The 18,245-nt window shown below is 33.8% G+C and overlaps 1 protein-coding gene across 2 annotated transcripts in view; it reads right to left on the minus strand.

Annotated features, from left to right (window-relative positions):
* Positions 1-18,245, minus strand: part of FCHO2 (FCH and mu domain containing endocytic adaptor 2) — a 118,859-nt gene that overhangs the window by 38,504 nt on the left and 62,110 nt on the right. For both annotated transcript variants that reach the window (XM_060400320.1, XM_060400321.1), the window contains 5 exons: positions 15,210-15,254; positions 12,889-12,961; positions 9,639-9,663; positions 1,801-1,861; positions 1,348-1,520 (listed from right to left, as the gene is read on the minus strand). In XM_060400320.1, the coding sequence (XP_060256303.1) occupies positions 1,348-1,520; positions 1,801-1,861; positions 9,639-9,663; positions 12,889-12,961; positions 15,210-15,254 (377 nt within the window). The remainder of the gene's footprint in view (positions 1-1,347; positions 1,521-1,800; positions 1,862-9,638; positions 9,664-12,888; positions 12,962-15,209; positions 15,255-18,245) is intronic.

Consider the following 18,245-nt stretch of genomic DNA (forward strand, 5'->3'; position numbering starts at 1 on the left):
CTGAATATTCACTGGAAGAACTGACTGCTGAAGCTGAAACTCCAATATTTTGACCACCTGATGCAAAGAAATGAATCACTGGAAAAGACCCTGATGCTGGGAATGACTGAAGGTGGGAGAAGGAGACGACAGAGGATGAGATGGTTGGATGGCATCACTGACTCAATGGACATGAGTTAGAGCAAGCTCCAAGAGCTGGTGATGGACAGGGAAGCCTGGCGTACTGCAGTCCATGGGGTCGCAAAGAGTCGGACATGACTGAATGACTAAACTGAGCTGAATTGATGACACTGGGAGAAAAACACTTTTTCCAATAAATACATATAAACTACTTAAAATCTGCAATTAAATAATACAAAATGATGAGAATTTTTATTATCCACTATCAAGAACAATAGGTTTAATATCAACTACAATATAAGTATGTACAGATAAACTAACTTGACATTCTAAGACATGCTTTTATTCCCCACAGTTTAACATTCCTGAATTTGAAAGTATGACATCATTAGAAAAATCCATTATGTTGATTGGTTTTCTGCCTTAAAGGCTATCAAGTTTAATATCTCAGAATTGAGGAATTAATCACTATCAACTAAGAATTCTTATCTGTGCCTTTTCCAGTACGAAAATTATGGAAAACAACCATTAATTACAGGGAAAAAAAGTAACAGGGAAAAAAAGAAGATATAATTTAATCATAATTTCATTTTAACAGAATTCCCTTTTACAATAAAGCTTACAAAAAAAAATGGATGAAAGACTTTAACATCAGATGAGGAAAAGGTTAAAACTGTAGTTTACAAAATTCTGCCTGAGACATATAGCAGTATTTATAAAATACATCAATGGCAAAAACAGTAGGTTTTCCATGCTTTCACTTAAAACACATTCCAAAGGAAGCAAAGCTAAGCCAAACTCACAAACTCATTTGCCTGTATAAAGATTATAAACTGTATACTCAATAAAGCTGAAAAAATCATAAATTATTTCCTCATCCAACATGCTTAAATTAACTATTACTAAGTGATTTTGAGGGTAAAGCGGCTGCCTGCAATGCAGAAGACCCGGGTTCGATCCCTGCATTGGGAAGATCCCCTGGAGAAGGAAATGGCAACCCACTCTGGTACTCTTGCCTGGAAAATCCCATGGAAGGAGAAGCCTGGTAGGCTACAGTCCATGAGGTCGCAAAGAGTTGGACACGACTGAGCGACTTCACTTTCTTTCACTAAGTGATTTTTAATTTTTGTTAGTCCTAAAACTATCCAGATGCAGGTAGATGAGCTACTAAACAAAAACCAAAGGCTTCTATATAGTGAGTGGAAACTTGCTTATTTTCTTACTTACAGATACTGCTGGGGAGAGTGTTATATTTCCTATAGATACTTTTAATTCATCCAAGGAGGCCATTGTGTGATGTGAGTTGTTTGGATGCACAGGTTTGATTTCTATCCGATACTTCTTTGGTTCTTCATCTTCAGAATCAGAATCACTAGATGAGTAGAAATGGTTCTCTTTGGTATGTGAGTACTGGTTAAAGAATCAAGTTTTTAGATTATCTTAGTGCACGACCAGTATTTCACACATTGATAAAAAGGAACAAAAAACTTTAAAAGATGGATTTTTACCAGAACTTTAACTACTAACTTATTCATAACATATCAAATAAAGAACACAGAGGCACATTTTATTACAATTAATTAAAAATTAAAGTCTCTATTAAACAATAGGTTATTTTGTTATAACTGTCTACTTATATATGCCAACACAATCCACAAGAATACCCAGATGGTAAAAGGATATCATTCTGATTTGCTTCTGGTTTTATACTATAGCCTTCTTCATCCACATCAGGAATGTTCTATGGGGAAAAGAAAAAAGCTTTAACAATGGCTCCAACTGCAAAAACATTAAAAGTTATCAAAACAGCCTTAATTTAACTATTACCAAGGGATTTTACTATAATTTATCAAATATCAATAGATTAACAAAATTATTAACACTATGGGAAATTATGTCTTTTTAGTTAGCTTCAAATGATACTCCATACTGAAGATGTCTCAAAGAGAAAAGCACTGCAAAACAAACAGGATAAACACTGAAAGGAGGAGAACAGGTGCTCCACTAGGCAGGCCAGCAGTTCTGTGAACAACCAAATTTTCACCCAAATCTTCAAAATGAAGAAATAAAAGCATGGGGCTGTGTGCATCAGGGAAGAGAGGAGGTAAAATCAGAGGACTGACAGGTTGAGTACATGGAAATACATATCAAAATTACAAAACAAACAAATAAAAGACTACCAAGAAACTATACTAAACTACCATCTTTTACCCATGAGACTGGATAAAAATTCAAGTTTGAAAATATATTCTGTTGGCAAAGCTGTGAAGAAATGTACTCTTATACTGTGCTGGTATAAATACAAAATAGTACAATTCATACAGAGAGAAAAACAGCAGTATCCAACAAAAATATTTACATGCTTATTCTTCTACCCAAGAGTTCCTTTTCTAGGAATTTATTTGAAGATATGCCCCCCAAGAATTTAAAAATACATATGCAATAAGGTTATTTGTAACTCAAAATTTTGGAAAGCACAACATGTCCAAGTATAGGTGAATAAATTATAGGTGTATACACAAAATGAAGTACTATGCAGGTATTTAAAAACAAAAAAGATTTGAAAAGTTTTTATGAACTGATATGTAGAGACCTCCAGGAAATACCGCTAACTGAAAAAAAGCAAGTACAAGAGAACATATATAGTATACTACCTTTTAAGTAAGAAAGATGGGGAAATTTAATATTTAACATATAGATAACTGTTTATCTTTATTAAAAAAAATACTGAAAAGACAAATAAAGCTGGTTCCTAAGAAGGAAGGGCAATGAAGCAGAAGGGATACAGAAGGATCATTTCTCTAAAAATGCTTTTGCAGTTAGGCAAAAGAATATAAAATGTATGCTCAAATGGATCTGAAAAAATATTATAAACACATGCACGTATGTAAATGTAGTAAAAAGTTAAAGGTATACAAGTGTTCTCTGTACTAGTTTATTCTTTTTTTTTTTTTTTGAAGTTAGACTGTATTTCCAAATAAAAAGTTTTTTAAAATAGGGAGGAAAAAAGGACTGCCAAGAAAACCTAGGGTTTACTAGTTGTATGTAACTGGACAGCCAGTGGGCTTCCCAGGTGGTGTAGTGATAAAGAATCTGCCTGCTAATGCAGGAGATGAAAGTCCGATCCCTGGGTTGGGAAGATCCCCTGGAGCAGGAAATGGCAACCCACATGAGTATTCTTGCTTGGAAAATTCCATGGACAGAGGAGCCTGATGGGCTACAGTCCATGGGGTCACACAGTCAGATACGACTGAGCACGCACGCAGAGGACAGCCTGTATCATTTTTGCTGGTAAAGTTTCTCATTCTTCCTCCAATCACTTGTTGAAGCTCAGCAAGAGAAACATGAAGGACTGCTAATCTAAGAGGCATAGCACAAGGTTTACCCAGTTACAGCTTCCAGGTTATAACTGTATAAACCTTGTGCTGTGCCTGTTAGATTCTAATGTAGCTAGCAGTGAGTTAACAGACTGGATTAAAGTTTAGAAGTGAAATATCTAATATAAGGTAAAGAGCAGATTCCATAGACAAAAAGATGACAAGTGATGTAGTTATGACCCCAGAAGTAGGGCACTTTCTTTGAGTTCTGTATGTTGCTTGCTAATGTGCAAATAATATTTAAAATGCAAATAATACTTTAAATACTTTAAAGAAACCTTGCCAAATGTGGATTCATTAAAATTCAGAATAAAAAAGTTTTTCTCAAAATACTTTATTTGTATTCTTGATACCCTACAAATATAGCAGATATTTGATCTCCTAGAGGTTCTATGAGGGATCTGCTACTGACACTATTTTAAAATTTGTTTATAATACACTGTACTATACAATGTACTAATTTAAAATAATACAGAGCTGTGTTCTGTAAGACCAAATAAACTGCTTTGAATCAACCTCCTGCAGATTACATCAATAAACTCTGGTCAAAATAAACAAAAACCACCATCTGAAGGCACTGGAGAGTGGCCCACAGTAACCATCTAAAATGATATACAAAGTGATATGCTTAAAAAAAAAAGCCAAACTATAAATCCAAGTGAAATTCTAAAAACAAAAGGTTCAAATAACCCACAGAAAAGTAGGAAAAAGAAAACAAAATTCAAAGACAGAGAAGAACAAAAACAAAAAATTAAATGGCAGACAAATCCCAACATGTCAACAATTACATTAAATATTTAACATAATATACACATATATATCAAAAGACAGACTGACAGAATGAATTAAAAAAACATGACCTATATGCTACCCATAAGAAACTCACTTCAAACAAACAAAAATAGGTAGGTTGAAAGGAAAATGAAAAAATATATATACCAGGAAATATTAGTTTAAAAAATAAAAATGACAGTGACTATTTCACTATTAGATAGACTAATAAAATAGACTTCAGAAAGAAAATTACCAGTGTCAAAAGAGAACATTATGTACACAAAGACCTGTATACAATTGTTCAAAGTAGCATATCTAATAGTCAAAAATTGGAAACAACTAAATATCCCACAGTAAGTGAACAGACTTTGGTACACCTACATCGTGGAATACTATTCAGCAATGAAAAGGAATGAACTATTTATACATGCAACAATCTGAAATAATCTCCAGAAAAGGGTGCTGAGTGAAAAAAAAAGTCAATCTGAAAAGGTTACATACAATACAATTCCACTTAAATAACATTTCTGAAATGACAAGTTTATAGAAATAGAGAAAAGATTAGTAGTTGCCAGAGGTGGTTGGGGGAGAGGGTAGTATCAGAACAAAAGTGACAGAAAAAGGGCAATTAAAATGAAAGATCCTCCCAGAAATCCAGCAATCACACTCCTGGGTATTTACCCACTTGATATTAAAACTATTTTCCCACAAAAACTTGCACACAAATGTGATTAAGCTGCTTTATTCATAAACACCTAAAAGAAGCAGCAAGCAAAATATCCTTCAATAAGTAAGTAAGTAAACTGTGGGACATCTATACAATGATACACTCTTCAGTGCCAAAAAAAGGAATGAAATATGGAGTCATGAAACAATATGAATAAGTCTTAAATGCACATCTAATATTCCTGGGGCAAAAGAATCCAGTCTGAAAAAGTTATATCTTATAGGATCCCATTTATATGACATTCTGGAAAAGGTAAAAATAGAGAGGTGATAAACACATCAGTGAATTCCAGGGATCTGGGCATTGGGACAAGGTTAAATAGGTGAGGGGGAAAAGAAAAGATCCTTGTTTAATGGTAATGTTCTGTTTTGACTGTATTGATATCAATATTCTAGTTATATATGTTACTGTACCAAAGTTTTGCAAGATGTTACCATCAGGAGAGACAAGATGAAAGATGAGACTGCTCTGTATTATCTTTGTAATGATCTGTAAATTGACAATTATTCCAAAACAAAATGTTTTCTTGGTATGTGTTTTTTTAAAAAATAGCAGTAATTTTTACTGTATCAGGTTTTCAATGCTAGAACTATACATGATATTGATAAAAACTTACACATTACCTTTTTACACCTTTGTCCATTCAATCCATGGTTTCTATATTAGGGCCCCATACTGCTAGAGGAAAGTATTAAGTCAAAAGCAGCACAAGAAAAAAAAATGAGCAGGTAACTTTAGTCAACAACCTTAAAGGAAGTTGGCGGATAGTGGTGGTAGTAATTTTTTTTTTAAATATTACAAGTCAACGGTATATTTCTCAATCTCTCTGGAGAAGGGAAATTGGCTAAAACTAAAAGAAGAGAGCAATTTACATTTCAATTTGTCAACTTTCAAAAGATCTGTATCTCAAAATAATTTTTTTAAATTACATACATAGATCTTTTAAAAAAGGAACAGAAAATGATGGATATTTCCCTACCAAGGTAGCCTACTGACATTTAAGTTATGGTAAGACTAGCTATAAACAAAAAGGTGACAAACAGACCATAATTGCCTCTTGAGAAATCTGTATGCAGGTCAGGAAGCAACAGTTGGAACTAGACATGGAACAACAGACTGGTTCCAAATAGGAAAAGGAGTATGTCAAGGCTGTATACTGTCAACCTGCTTATTTAACTTTTATGCAGAGTACATCATAAGAAACACTGGGCTGGATGAAGCACAAGCTGGAATCAAGATTGCCGGGAAAAATATCATAACTTCAGATATGCAGATGACACCACCCTTATGGCAGAAAGTGAAGAAGAACTAAGGAGCCTCTTGATGAAAGTGAAAGAGGAGAGCGAAAAAGTTGGCTTAAAGCTCAACATTCAGAAAACGAAGATCATGGCATCTGGTCCCATCACTTCATGGCAAATAGATGGAGAAACGGTGGAAACAGTGGCAGACTATATTTGGGGGGGCTCCAAAACCACTGCAGATGGTGACTGCAGCCATGAAATTAAAAGACACTTACTCCTTGGAAGGAAAGTTATGACCAACCTAGACAGCATATTCAAAAGCAGAAACATTACTTTGCCAACAAAGGTCTGTCTAGTCAAGGCTCTGGAAATTCCAGTAGTCACATATGGATGTGAGAGTTGGACTATAAAGAAAGCTGAGTGCTGAAGAATTGATGCTTTAGAACTGTGGTGTTGGAGAAGACTCTTGAGAGTCCCTTGGACTGCAAGGAGATCCAACCTGTCAATCCTAAAAGGAAATTAGTCCTGAATATTCACTGGAAGGACTGATGTTGAAGCTGAAACTCCAATACTTTGGCCATCCGACCCGAAGAACTGACTCATTGGAAAAGACCCTGATGCTGGGAAAGACTGAAGGCAGGAGGAGAAAGGGACAAGAGAGGATGAGATGGTTGGATGTCATCACTGACTCAATGGACATGAGTTTGGGTAAACTATGGGAGTTGGTGATGGACAAGGGAGGCCTGGTATGCTGCAGCCCATGGGGTCACAAAGAATCGGACATGACTGAGTGATTGAACTGAACTGAGGCCATAAATAAATCATGGTGGTTTAGTCACTAAGTCGTATTCAACTCTTGCAACTTCATGGACTGTAGCCCGCCAGGCTCCTCTGTCCATGGAATTTTCCAAGCAAGAATAGTGGAATGGGTTGTCATTTCCTTCTCCAGGGGATCTTCCTGACCCATGGATTAAACCCGGGTCTCCTGCACTGCAGGCAGACTCTTCACTGACTGAGCCACCAGGGAAGCCCTAAATAAATCACAGGCCATAAATAAAAGCAAACAACAGAATATGAAAGCCTCCTCTCTCTGCTCATCACCACTGCAATCCTTCTCTTCAAAGGTAACCAAAACTCGACGTCTTGTAACTCATTCTTTTTAAAAAAGAGAATACATATCATGTACACATGTATATATTTTAAAAAGCAATTATTTTAAAGACCACATAGTTCTTCCCATATAACAGACACAGAGCCACCTAGCTCTGTAACTGACTATTTCTTCAAGTGAATGTTTAATAATTTATTTAACCAATCCCCATTTTAATTGATGCTTTCTTTAGTGCTTCCAATTTTTTGCTAATATCAACAGTGTTGAAATAAACACGTCTCTATCTACCTTTTCTCCCTCCCTGTCTATATAAGCATATGTCTTGATGAAGAATGTATACACACATGTGCATATATCAGCACACACATGCACACACACATAGTGCCTGGGACTATAGCAGTAACAGTGAAGCCCTAGCAGCAGGACTGCACAGTCAAAAGGAACACACATTTTCTATTTGGAGAGATACTGCCAAACTATGCACAAGCCAGGTGACACCAGTTTACAGTCCTAACAACAGTGCACGTGTATCAAAACTTTTGCCAGTATGACTGGTGAATAAAGAAATTTCATTTTAATTTGCATCAGAAGAAGACTACTATTTTGAATAACATTACTTATGGGAGAAGGAAATGGCAACCCACTCCAGTATTCTTGCCTAGAGAAAGAATCCCAGGGATAGAGGAGCCTGGTGTGCTGCCGTCTATGGGGTCGCACAGTCGGACACGACTGAAGCGACTTAGCAGCAGTAGCAGCAGCAGGATTATTCACCACAACCTTTTATTTATTCTTATGAAAATTGCCTGTTTTTATCCTAATGCCCATTTCCTACTGGGATACTTGCTTATCTTTTATTAAACTTACTTGTATAAAAATTTTGCAAAGGAAAATAATTAGCCCCTTGTTAAACATCTTGCAAATACACTCTGCCCAACTATATCTTTAGTGATTCAAATCCTTCTATGGCGTATTTTTTCTAATTTTATGATTTTCATTTCTGTACCATCAAATTGATCAATCATTTCTTACATAGGGTAGAATTTCGTGTCTTCTTTTAAAGCCCCTTTCTAATTCCAGATAAGTACTGGCTAAAGTTCAAAACTATTAAATATTGATCATTACAGAAAAGTATCAATGAACTAAGAAAATTTTAAATATTTTATTTATAGGAGTGTGTATATAAAATAAAACAAAGTATTAAAAATTTTATTCAATGTTGCAGTCATCAAATAAATGCTATAAATCATTCAGAAATAAAATGCATGATGAGCACTACAGTAAATGCCAAACACATCTGTTGACTTTTTCATTAACTAGTAAACTAAGGGTATCAAAACAGGCAAGTGGAAAATAAATGTTGCAACTCCACACACATCAATAATTTTGGGCATAGAGCTCATCAGAAGTCAATTTACTTTCACTATAATTGTATTAACAAACAATAGTTTTCTTATCTTGAACCTGAAACATGCAACAAAAATACTAGTTTTATCTTAATTAAAATAAACCACAATGTTTTACAAAATATGTAGTTCTTTATGTTGGTACACCAGTATGCTGAAAAAGACCATAATGTTTTGGAGTCAAAAGAAACAAGTTATGCAAGCAAGAACAATACAGGAGAAAGCTTAACTCTACTACACTTAGCAACACGACCAGTGTCTAATGACCAATCCTAATGACAGACCTGACCACATCTGTCTACCCATTACTTAACATCATTTGGTAAATCTATTCTCTCACTGTAACCACAGGGAGCTCCATTTGATGTCTTCTTTAATTATACATGAAGAAATATATTTAAATAAGAAATACATACAAATTTTCTTTAAAACACAAAATCAAGAGCACACAAAAGTACTAACCATGGTTGTTGCTACTTTTTCTAAAATGACAGTCTTCTAAACAAACCTCAAATACATGACCAGATATAGCAGTATTTTAACAGATGTAAGAATCAATTAGTAACAGCACATTTTAAAATAAAACAGGCAGATTTGATATCTGACATATTTCCCAAGAAAAAGCAATATATTATGGCTCTACTCCAATTTTAAAAGTAAATGTCCACTTTTTAAAAGTGGTTAGAAATACCTTCTATTTATTAAAGGAAAGCATCTGGCAATGTAAAACCAAAAATACATCTGTAAAATAATTTCAATGGTAAATCTCTAATAATATGGCTAGTATTTTTCTTGGAAAGATCTGCAAACAAACTCAACCCAAATATGCTCGGTATTCCTAATTAAAATAGCTAAATTGTTTGTACGAAAGTAAAATCTACTTACAAGTGAATCTGCATCAGGGCATTCCCTATTAAAACAAACAAAACATTATAAATATGCAACTATTAGATCTGGTAAATATACTGTTTGAAAGTGTTTGCTCTGGTATTTAAACATAACTGTCATTTAAACCCCATTAAAGTATTTAGAGAAATCAAACCATGAATATTAAAATATACCAAATGATTTTAAAATTCAGATATTCTCCTTTACTTATACAAGACAAAATAAAACAAACAGCTTACAAATATTTTTAAAACTTTTAAAATGACTTCTTTTCCATGAATTGGCACATGAATCATATTAACGAAGCTGTCAAGGATTTCTAGTGGCTTTTAATTCTTCAGGTAGAAAAAGATAAAAAAACCAAAAGCAAACAAACAAAAAACTCCCTTAAAGAAGAAAGTCTGGCTTTTAAAAAGCCTGTATTTACATTTATTGGTAAATAACAGTAACATTAAAAAATTTTTTTTTAACTTACTCCCTTTGAAGTACTTCCATAAGGCAGATTATATAGAAGTGAAACCACTTTTCTCCAAATATGTTAAATGAGCAGCTAGACTTCCAGTTGGAATAGTTTCTAGTCTAATGTAATATGCAATTGAGCACTGATATTTTATCATTTAAATGATAAGCAAATATAAATCTGGATATAACCTAGTGAAAACTATTATTTTAAATTTAAAACAAAAGACACCAACCTTCTCAACTAAACAAATAAAGCCTTAAATATATAAAATTAAAGGCATTGAAGTCATTAGAATAAGGTTAGAAGAATTTATACATATACATTCTAAAACAAATTCACAAACAGAAATTAGAGTGTCTACTTAAAAGGCAGTGGATTAGGTATAGTCTTTGGCATGACAGACTTAACTGAATATCGTATCAGATTCTGCCACTTTAATAACAGTCTGAAAATGCAGACATTAGGTACACCTTAAGAGCTAAATGAACAAAATTTAAAAAAAATTAAAATATAAGATAAACAGGTAATCTGTATCAATTCGAAGACCAAGCACAAACCAGAAAAATCCATAAGAACTTTCTTAAATAAAGATAAGATGGAGTAGACTGAAAGAATCCTGCTCTGAATTCAAAAGGGAGCACCGAGGGCAAATGCAAATCCCACAGGCCTTTATATTTACTTAAAATTGTAAATGCTGAAAAAGGGCTTCCTTATTATTGGTAGATTATAAGGAATATTGTTACCAAACAAACCTATGTATACTCTGAGGAAATGACCAGAAAAGCTACTATAATGATCAATTCAATCCCGGTACAGAATCAAATCACTTAAGATGTTAAAACATTTCTACTTCTGTTTTTAAAAGATAAAGTAAAGAATTAAAGTAAGAATTAAAGATTTTAAAATTTAAAAAATAAAAAACTAAAATAAATAAATAAATAAATAAATAAATAAAAGATAAAGTTGAAATATAAATGTACGTGTAAAAGTTCCAAACCATTTATTCTCTGGCTGTAGGCCAGAATTCTCTCGTCTTTGTGGTAAAGCACTTATCTGTCTGCCTTCACAGCACGCGTGTGAGACCTGAAGATGAAGCCCCAGGAAGACCAAGCTCTGATCAGGAGCCCTCGTACACAATTGCTGGCATTTCAAAAGCCTTCAGGCTATGAGAAGAAGCACGCCAAGAGCCTCGGGCATTTCAAGCAAAGTGAACTCTTAACACTTTTCCTGCCAAGCAGTGTTGACAGATGGCGATAGTGATGCAATGATTTAAGCGTTAGTTTTCTGACTTAGTATTCTTATTGATTAAAATATTCCAATATCCAAGTGGCCTAATGATCATATTGGGAAATTACTGATTACGAAAAACTATTTTAAAAACATGAAATATACAAAAATATTAGAAGCTCCCTAAATGAACAGCTGTGAAAACTGTCAATTATATAAACATATTAACTATTTATAATACAGTCACTAACAGATAAACTGGCTACATTTTAAAAATTTCCTTACAAATCAACTGTTAAAACTTCAATTCCAATGTTATAAAAGAGATTAGGTTCCATCCCTTAGCAAAATACCCCCTTCACAAAGTTCAAAAGACATCTGCAGAAGAGACAGTAACTATAGGCATAAGTCACTTTGCAAATAGTCTTAATTTGTTAAACCAAAATACCACTAGGGAGGAGGAAAGAAACAGACATTTGGAATGTTAGAAACTCAGATAAGCATATAACCAGGGAGGAGACAAGAATACCCAAAGCACAAATTGTTCTCTTATATAGAAAGTATGACTGTCCATCAAAATATTAACTCTTGGGAGAGTTTTGCTGATTATGCTAGAATAGTAGTAGAGATTTTAAACAAATTTTCATTCAGTGTTACTGGATCAACAAATCACTTGAGATTTTACATTAGTCTCTCTGCAGTCTAAATCAGTTGAATAATCAAGCAAAGAAAATTTCCTTTAATTCCAATTTGTCTCTGGTTAATCATAGTTTAATGACTCTCAACCCCCACTGTATATTAAGACAACACAAAAACTTTGGGGGCCTCACACCCAAAGAATCTCATTTAGTTGGTCTGAAGCAGAGGCTGGCATAGATACATTTAATTTCTCAGGTAGTTCTACTGTGTAGCCAAGGTACAAAATTTGAGTTAGTTAATAATAGTTTAATTTCTCATATGATAACTGTATTTCTCTGTACTCTGTATACCAATTTATTTTTTTTAGAAAGGTAAAAGAAGTTTATACTCCATCTTCTATCTAAAACATATGAATTAATATAAATGTTTAAAATGTGTTATGGCTTTTTTCTCCTCCATTTAACATTTTCCATTTATGTATACGTATATCACTAAGTTCCTACATGCTTAGAGTTGTCTTGAAAGATTTTCATCAAATTGTTGACCATGGAGCTGCTTTTAGGTTATTAAGACTTAGAACAATTTTTAGTTTTCACTGTACTTTTCATTTTTTTAATATGCATGTATCATTTTATAAAATAAAGGCATCTTTGAAGTTTCAATTTGAAAATACTAAAGCTTTCATCTTGAAATTTTAAAATAATATAAAAGGTTAGCATTTTTAATTAAAACTAGAGGGGTTGGCAAATGTTCTTAGAAAAGTCTGTATTTTTCACACCTTAGCCATATATACTTTTGAGTTATTTCCAAAATAATTTTTTCTTTTCAAATTCATAATAATAGTTTTACTGTTATAAGACTATTTATAAAATATTATTTCTAAAAATGGAAAGAATTTTGACAATACAATATACTTACACAGACTCTGCATCCTTTTCCTTTTTAATTATTCCTGGTAAACCAAAAGTCTTTCTTTTCCTTGGTTTTATACCTTAAAATAAACATATATTGTTATAGAATATGACTCTTCCTGATAAACATATTAAATTTATGAATGCATCTTGTATCCTGATACATGATTTGCTCATAAATGTTGATACTAAATTTGGATGAAAGAAATATAAGCATCAATTACTAAGCCCTAAAATTTAAATCAGGGTCATAATCTGTTTAAATTTTTCTTATGTTAATATAGCCTGTTATTCACCAAAAGGTTATACATAGAACAATCACTTGAGCGATGACATTCTCTCCTCCTCTAAATAAGCATTTGCAGATATCTTAAGACTTCAAAGAAAGTACATCATTCATTATAAGAGATTTGGTTATAAATGCAGGTCAGATCACGTTCTCTGTATAAAAGGTCACAAAATATAAATGTGTTTTAAATAAATAGATGACAACAGGTCCATTAACAGCATGACAGATATTTATAATATGGCATCTTTTGTACATGTGTTATCTCTAATAAAAACAATGTTGTAAGTGGATCCAACCATAAATGAGGAAAAATATCATTTCTGTTTTGCCAAATAAGGCAGTTCCTCGTCTTCCTGCATGACAGATTATTTTTTAAAAAGGTCAGTAATGCTATCAATTGTTAATAGAATTCAGCACTTAAAGCTTAGCTGCTGTTGTTCAGTTCCTAAGTCATATTCGACTCTTTGCGACCCCATGGACTGCAGCACACCAGGCTTCCCTGTCCTCCACTATTTCCTGGAGTTTGCTCAAATTCATGTCTATTGAGTCAGTCATGCTATCTAACCATCTCATCCTCTGCTGCCCTTTCACCTTCAATCTTTCTCGGCATCAGGCTCTTTTCCAGTGAGTTAACTCTTTGGATCAGATGGCCAAAGTATTGAGCTTCAATTTCTTCATCAGTTCTTCTGATGAATATTCATGGTTGATTTCCTTTAGGACTGACTGGTTTGAGTACACCCAAGCTAACTTCCAGTTCTCTGGTAGCTTGGACGGTAAAGCGTCTGCCTACAATGCAGGAGACCCGGGTTCGATCCCTGGGTTGGAAAGATGCCCTGGAGAAGGAAATGGCAACCCACTCCAGTATTTATGCCTAGAAAATCCCATGGACCTAGGAGCCTGGTGGGCTACAGTCCATGGTGTCACAAAGAGTCGGACACGACTGAGCGACTTCTCTTCACTTCACTTCAAGCTAACTTCACACCTTGTAGATGAGGAAACTCAAAAGCATTAGGTAACTAAGTTTTTGTAACTGTTATACAGCTAGTTATCACTACAATCAGGATAATAATCCAAATGTCTTAGAATAATGTACTTGCTTTCATGTAAAACTAATTCCCTGAACCATATATTTGTATAGCATATTACAATATTTTTAAAATAATTTTTTTCCTCAGAGTAGGTATTATTTATTATAACATTTTAAAGAACTCTTTAAATTCTTTTCAGCTTTGAGGAATCTTTAAAGATTACAGAGAACTTAATATAATTACTGCTCTTAATCAAACAGCTGCTGCGGCTGCTGCTGCTGCTGCTAAGCCGTGTCAGTCGTGTCCGACTCTGTGCGGCCCCATAGACGGCAGCTATAAAAAGTCTAGGCCCTGGAGCTCCTTGACTGCTGAAGTAATAACCTTACACACAATAGCAAACCATTTCTCTAAACTCTTACACAGGTCTTGGAAAAAATCAAAGACTGCTTTCAAATTATTTCTAGCAGCTCACAAAGTGAGATATATAAAACACAACACACACACACAAACCCACAACAAAAACTGCAGATATCTCTTGGGCTTCATACTATAAAAAACATAAAGGGTCCACAATAAGTGTTGTGGACCCTTTCCCCAATTCAAATCATCACCTATTTTGAATGACAGTCACATTAGCATTAATGCATAACCTTATCAATTACTGAAATGCTACCCATTGTAGAATAAGCAGTATACATCAATATGTAGCGATGTTTCTTATTTATAACATTAGAATGTTTCAAGAAGGAATCAATGGAGAAAACATTCTCAATGTATATATAAAAACAAATACATGTTATATTTATCTTTTAAAAAATACATATTCTAACACATTAGTATCCTTTGGGCAAACTTATTTATAAAGCAAACATTAATACAGCAAGCCTTTAAACCACATTCAGATTTTTTACATCACTCCCTAGACATGCTAACACCAATGGGCAGCAGCCTCTCTCTTCAGTAAACAGAAGCTACCAGCTAGCTGCCACACATTACAACTAGTCAACTTACCTTCAACCGCACTAGCAGGGTCACATTCTTCAAATTCAATAAGGCCTAAAAAGAAAAATGTTATTACATGGACAAGTACTGGTTAAAAAAAAAGTGACAGAAAACAATCAGATGGGATCCCATTACATCTTTTTAATGATTCTGAAATGTTTCAGAGTGACCTGATGTTAATTAAAATATCAGCAATAATTTAAAAATCAAATAGCAAGCATGTTCAGTGTTACTGAAAAAACAAACTGTGACCGGCCCATTATTATGACCACAATTTACTGCAAACCCTTTATATATGATGCCACACAACTTGGAGCACAGAGACCTAACATGTAGTTGGGAGCCTGTTGTATGTATAGTTGAGAGAAAACAACAGTAAGAGGCAGTTGCAGAATCCTTGGTTGCGCTGGTGGTAAGACCAAGGGGCCAAGACAGCAAATACTCCTAGAATAGAAGCCTGGGACCTTGCTTGTTCAGTTCACCACTGCACCCTATCAAATAATGTCTTCCATGAATATCTGCTAAATAAGTAAGCGAATTAATTACATACTAACTAAGAGGTGATGCTGAAGTCAAAACCCAGATCTATCCATACAGCAGGTCAAAGAATTTAAACTCTAGTTTGCAGGCAACGGGAAGAGCTCTCATGTGATAAAGTGATACACATACACCTTCCTGAAAGTGGTCTTATATACAAATTAATTCAGCACTGGTACGAGAGATAGACTGCAGAGAAGAGGACAAAGATAAAATGGAAACCAGCTGAAAAACAATTAAAACAGCCCTGAAATGACAGGTGTGCTGAGACTAACCTTAAGTGCTATAAAATGTGGTATCTTTCATATATGTAAAATACCAAATTATTTAGACAGTAAATAAAGTAGTGAACAGCAGGAATTATTTTTCTATTGAAATATACATAAAATGAATTATCAAACTAAAATTTCACGTTCCACTAAATTGTCTCTTTAGCCCTGTTCTGTAATATACAATTTTATGCAAGTCCAGTTTCTTTGTGAAACCATTTTTAATTTAATAATGGTAATTGGTACAATCTGCTACATCAAGAGATTTTTAAAGAGAGCTTGAAGTAAAGAGTACGTAAGAGATTTCACTACTCATCCTTCTGATATGTTAAGCTTAACTGTAACTATGTCCAAATTCATGATCAGAGTTCTTATAGGTCATTTCATTATGAAAGAAAACCACTAACCAACAAGGAAAAATTCTCTACAAGTAGGAGCATCTAAAACTATTGGCTAAAATGTCCTTCTTTTTACCTCTAAGTCAAAGATTTACTTCCTCAGTTCCAGTTTCTATTCAAATAAAGATTAACATTTAGTGATAAGCAGAATAAAAGTTATAAATGTGCCGATAAACAAGGTCTTAACTAATTAATTAGCAATACCTTCCCTACTGGGGCATTCTTATGGTAAACATCATTCGGCTAAAATGAAAAAAATACATTCACTACTTCCATCCAAAAAGTTCTTAAGAGTCAGAAAATGGCCCAATTAAAATTTCAAGGACTTCAGGTCCACTCTGTAAATCTGGAAGCTTATAAATTCATTAAATGAAAGGGTAATGAGCTTGGTCTTAGAATCCTTTAAAGGCCTACACTAACAGTTTACAAAGAGATGAGAACTGAAAGACTAATAAAGGTAAGGAATTTCAGTAGTATGTGCATCTGATAAACAGCCATCTTTTGCTGTTTAAGAATTATGAAGAATGAAAAATCTCTGCCTAAATCACCAGCAGTTTATTACGTATTATTAATTTTATCACTTCCTAATAAAGCTTGGGAGACTATAACCACCCGTTTAAAAAAAAAAAAAAAAGACAACCAGAAACATAGTCAATCCAAAATTTTCCTATTATAAGCACATCATTTGTGCCCAGTAACTATTTACAGAATCTCTAATTAATACTCAAGCTATAGGCTTTTTCTAGGGAACAAAACAAAACAGCAATACCAAATTGCATTATTTACAATTTTAAAAAGCAGTATCTAGAAAACCTTTTAAAACATCACCTGAGCAAATACAGGATATATTCTTTTAAGATCTTTGGATGTCTTCAAATATGTGAAAATAGTAAAGACATCCCTTATCCCTATTAACATCAATCCTTTCAAACAAAACTCTACATTTTTTTCTCACATTTTTACCCAGACATATCTTGATTATTTTTCCCTTTATCTTTTTTAAACATCTTCTTAAAATCCATCTGGAACAGAAAAAATATTCAATAAAAATAAGCTATTCAAATGACATTTCTGCAATGTCAGATGCGAAATCCTTTCAAATTATAAACTATATATTAAAAAAATTAATTGACTTCTATCCACACATAATCTTTTTTATTAAAACAGAAATACTAACAGTTTCTGGAACAATAAAACTAAATATATGCCCTTAAAAAAACCATTAAATCATGCATGAAAAAGATTTTCTCTTTCAAATGGCATACGCTCCACATGCTGCTTCACATGGCAAAGCTTTGCGTGCCTGGCTCAGTGCCAGTTGACAGCTCAGCTGGATATCAATGCACATTCTGACCCCCCTTGTAGCATGTCACTTCTGAACTGTTTCACAAGCAGAAAGTTTATTCAGCATCTCTCCCAAATGCAGTCCACTGCCCATCATTCTGCTATTTAATCATAAGACAAGTTACTTTTTTTGACAGTACCAAAGCCAGAGTGAGAGTCAAAGAATAGTTTGCTGCAACTGGAATTTCAATTGTTTTAGGCTCAATTAATTCTGTTGTCAAAATAAATAACTGCTCTTAGTACTTAGATTTTATGCTGGGCCACAAGGGCAATTTAGTTTGTATAAAAGCAAATAAAACCATTTTGGTTCTGCCTCTTGATGCTCTTTTACACATTATCTAAAAATGCCATTAAGAGTTCAATTAAATGCAGAAGAAATTAAAGGCAGACCTCAAAGAGGGCCAGCGATTCTTATATATGATGCTTTAATCATCAGGTAGGAATACATTGTTGCCAAATCTAATCTGGAGCAAAACTTTAGGAAATGTTACAGGAGG

Source organism: Ovis aries, chromosome 16 (assembly GCF_016772045.2).
Source record: "Ovis aries strain OAR_USU_Benz2616 breed Rambouillet chromosome 16, ARS-UI_Ramb_v3.0, whole genome shotgun sequence".
NCBI lineage: Eukaryota > Metazoa > Chordata > Mammalia > Artiodactyla > Bovidae > Ovis > Ovis aries.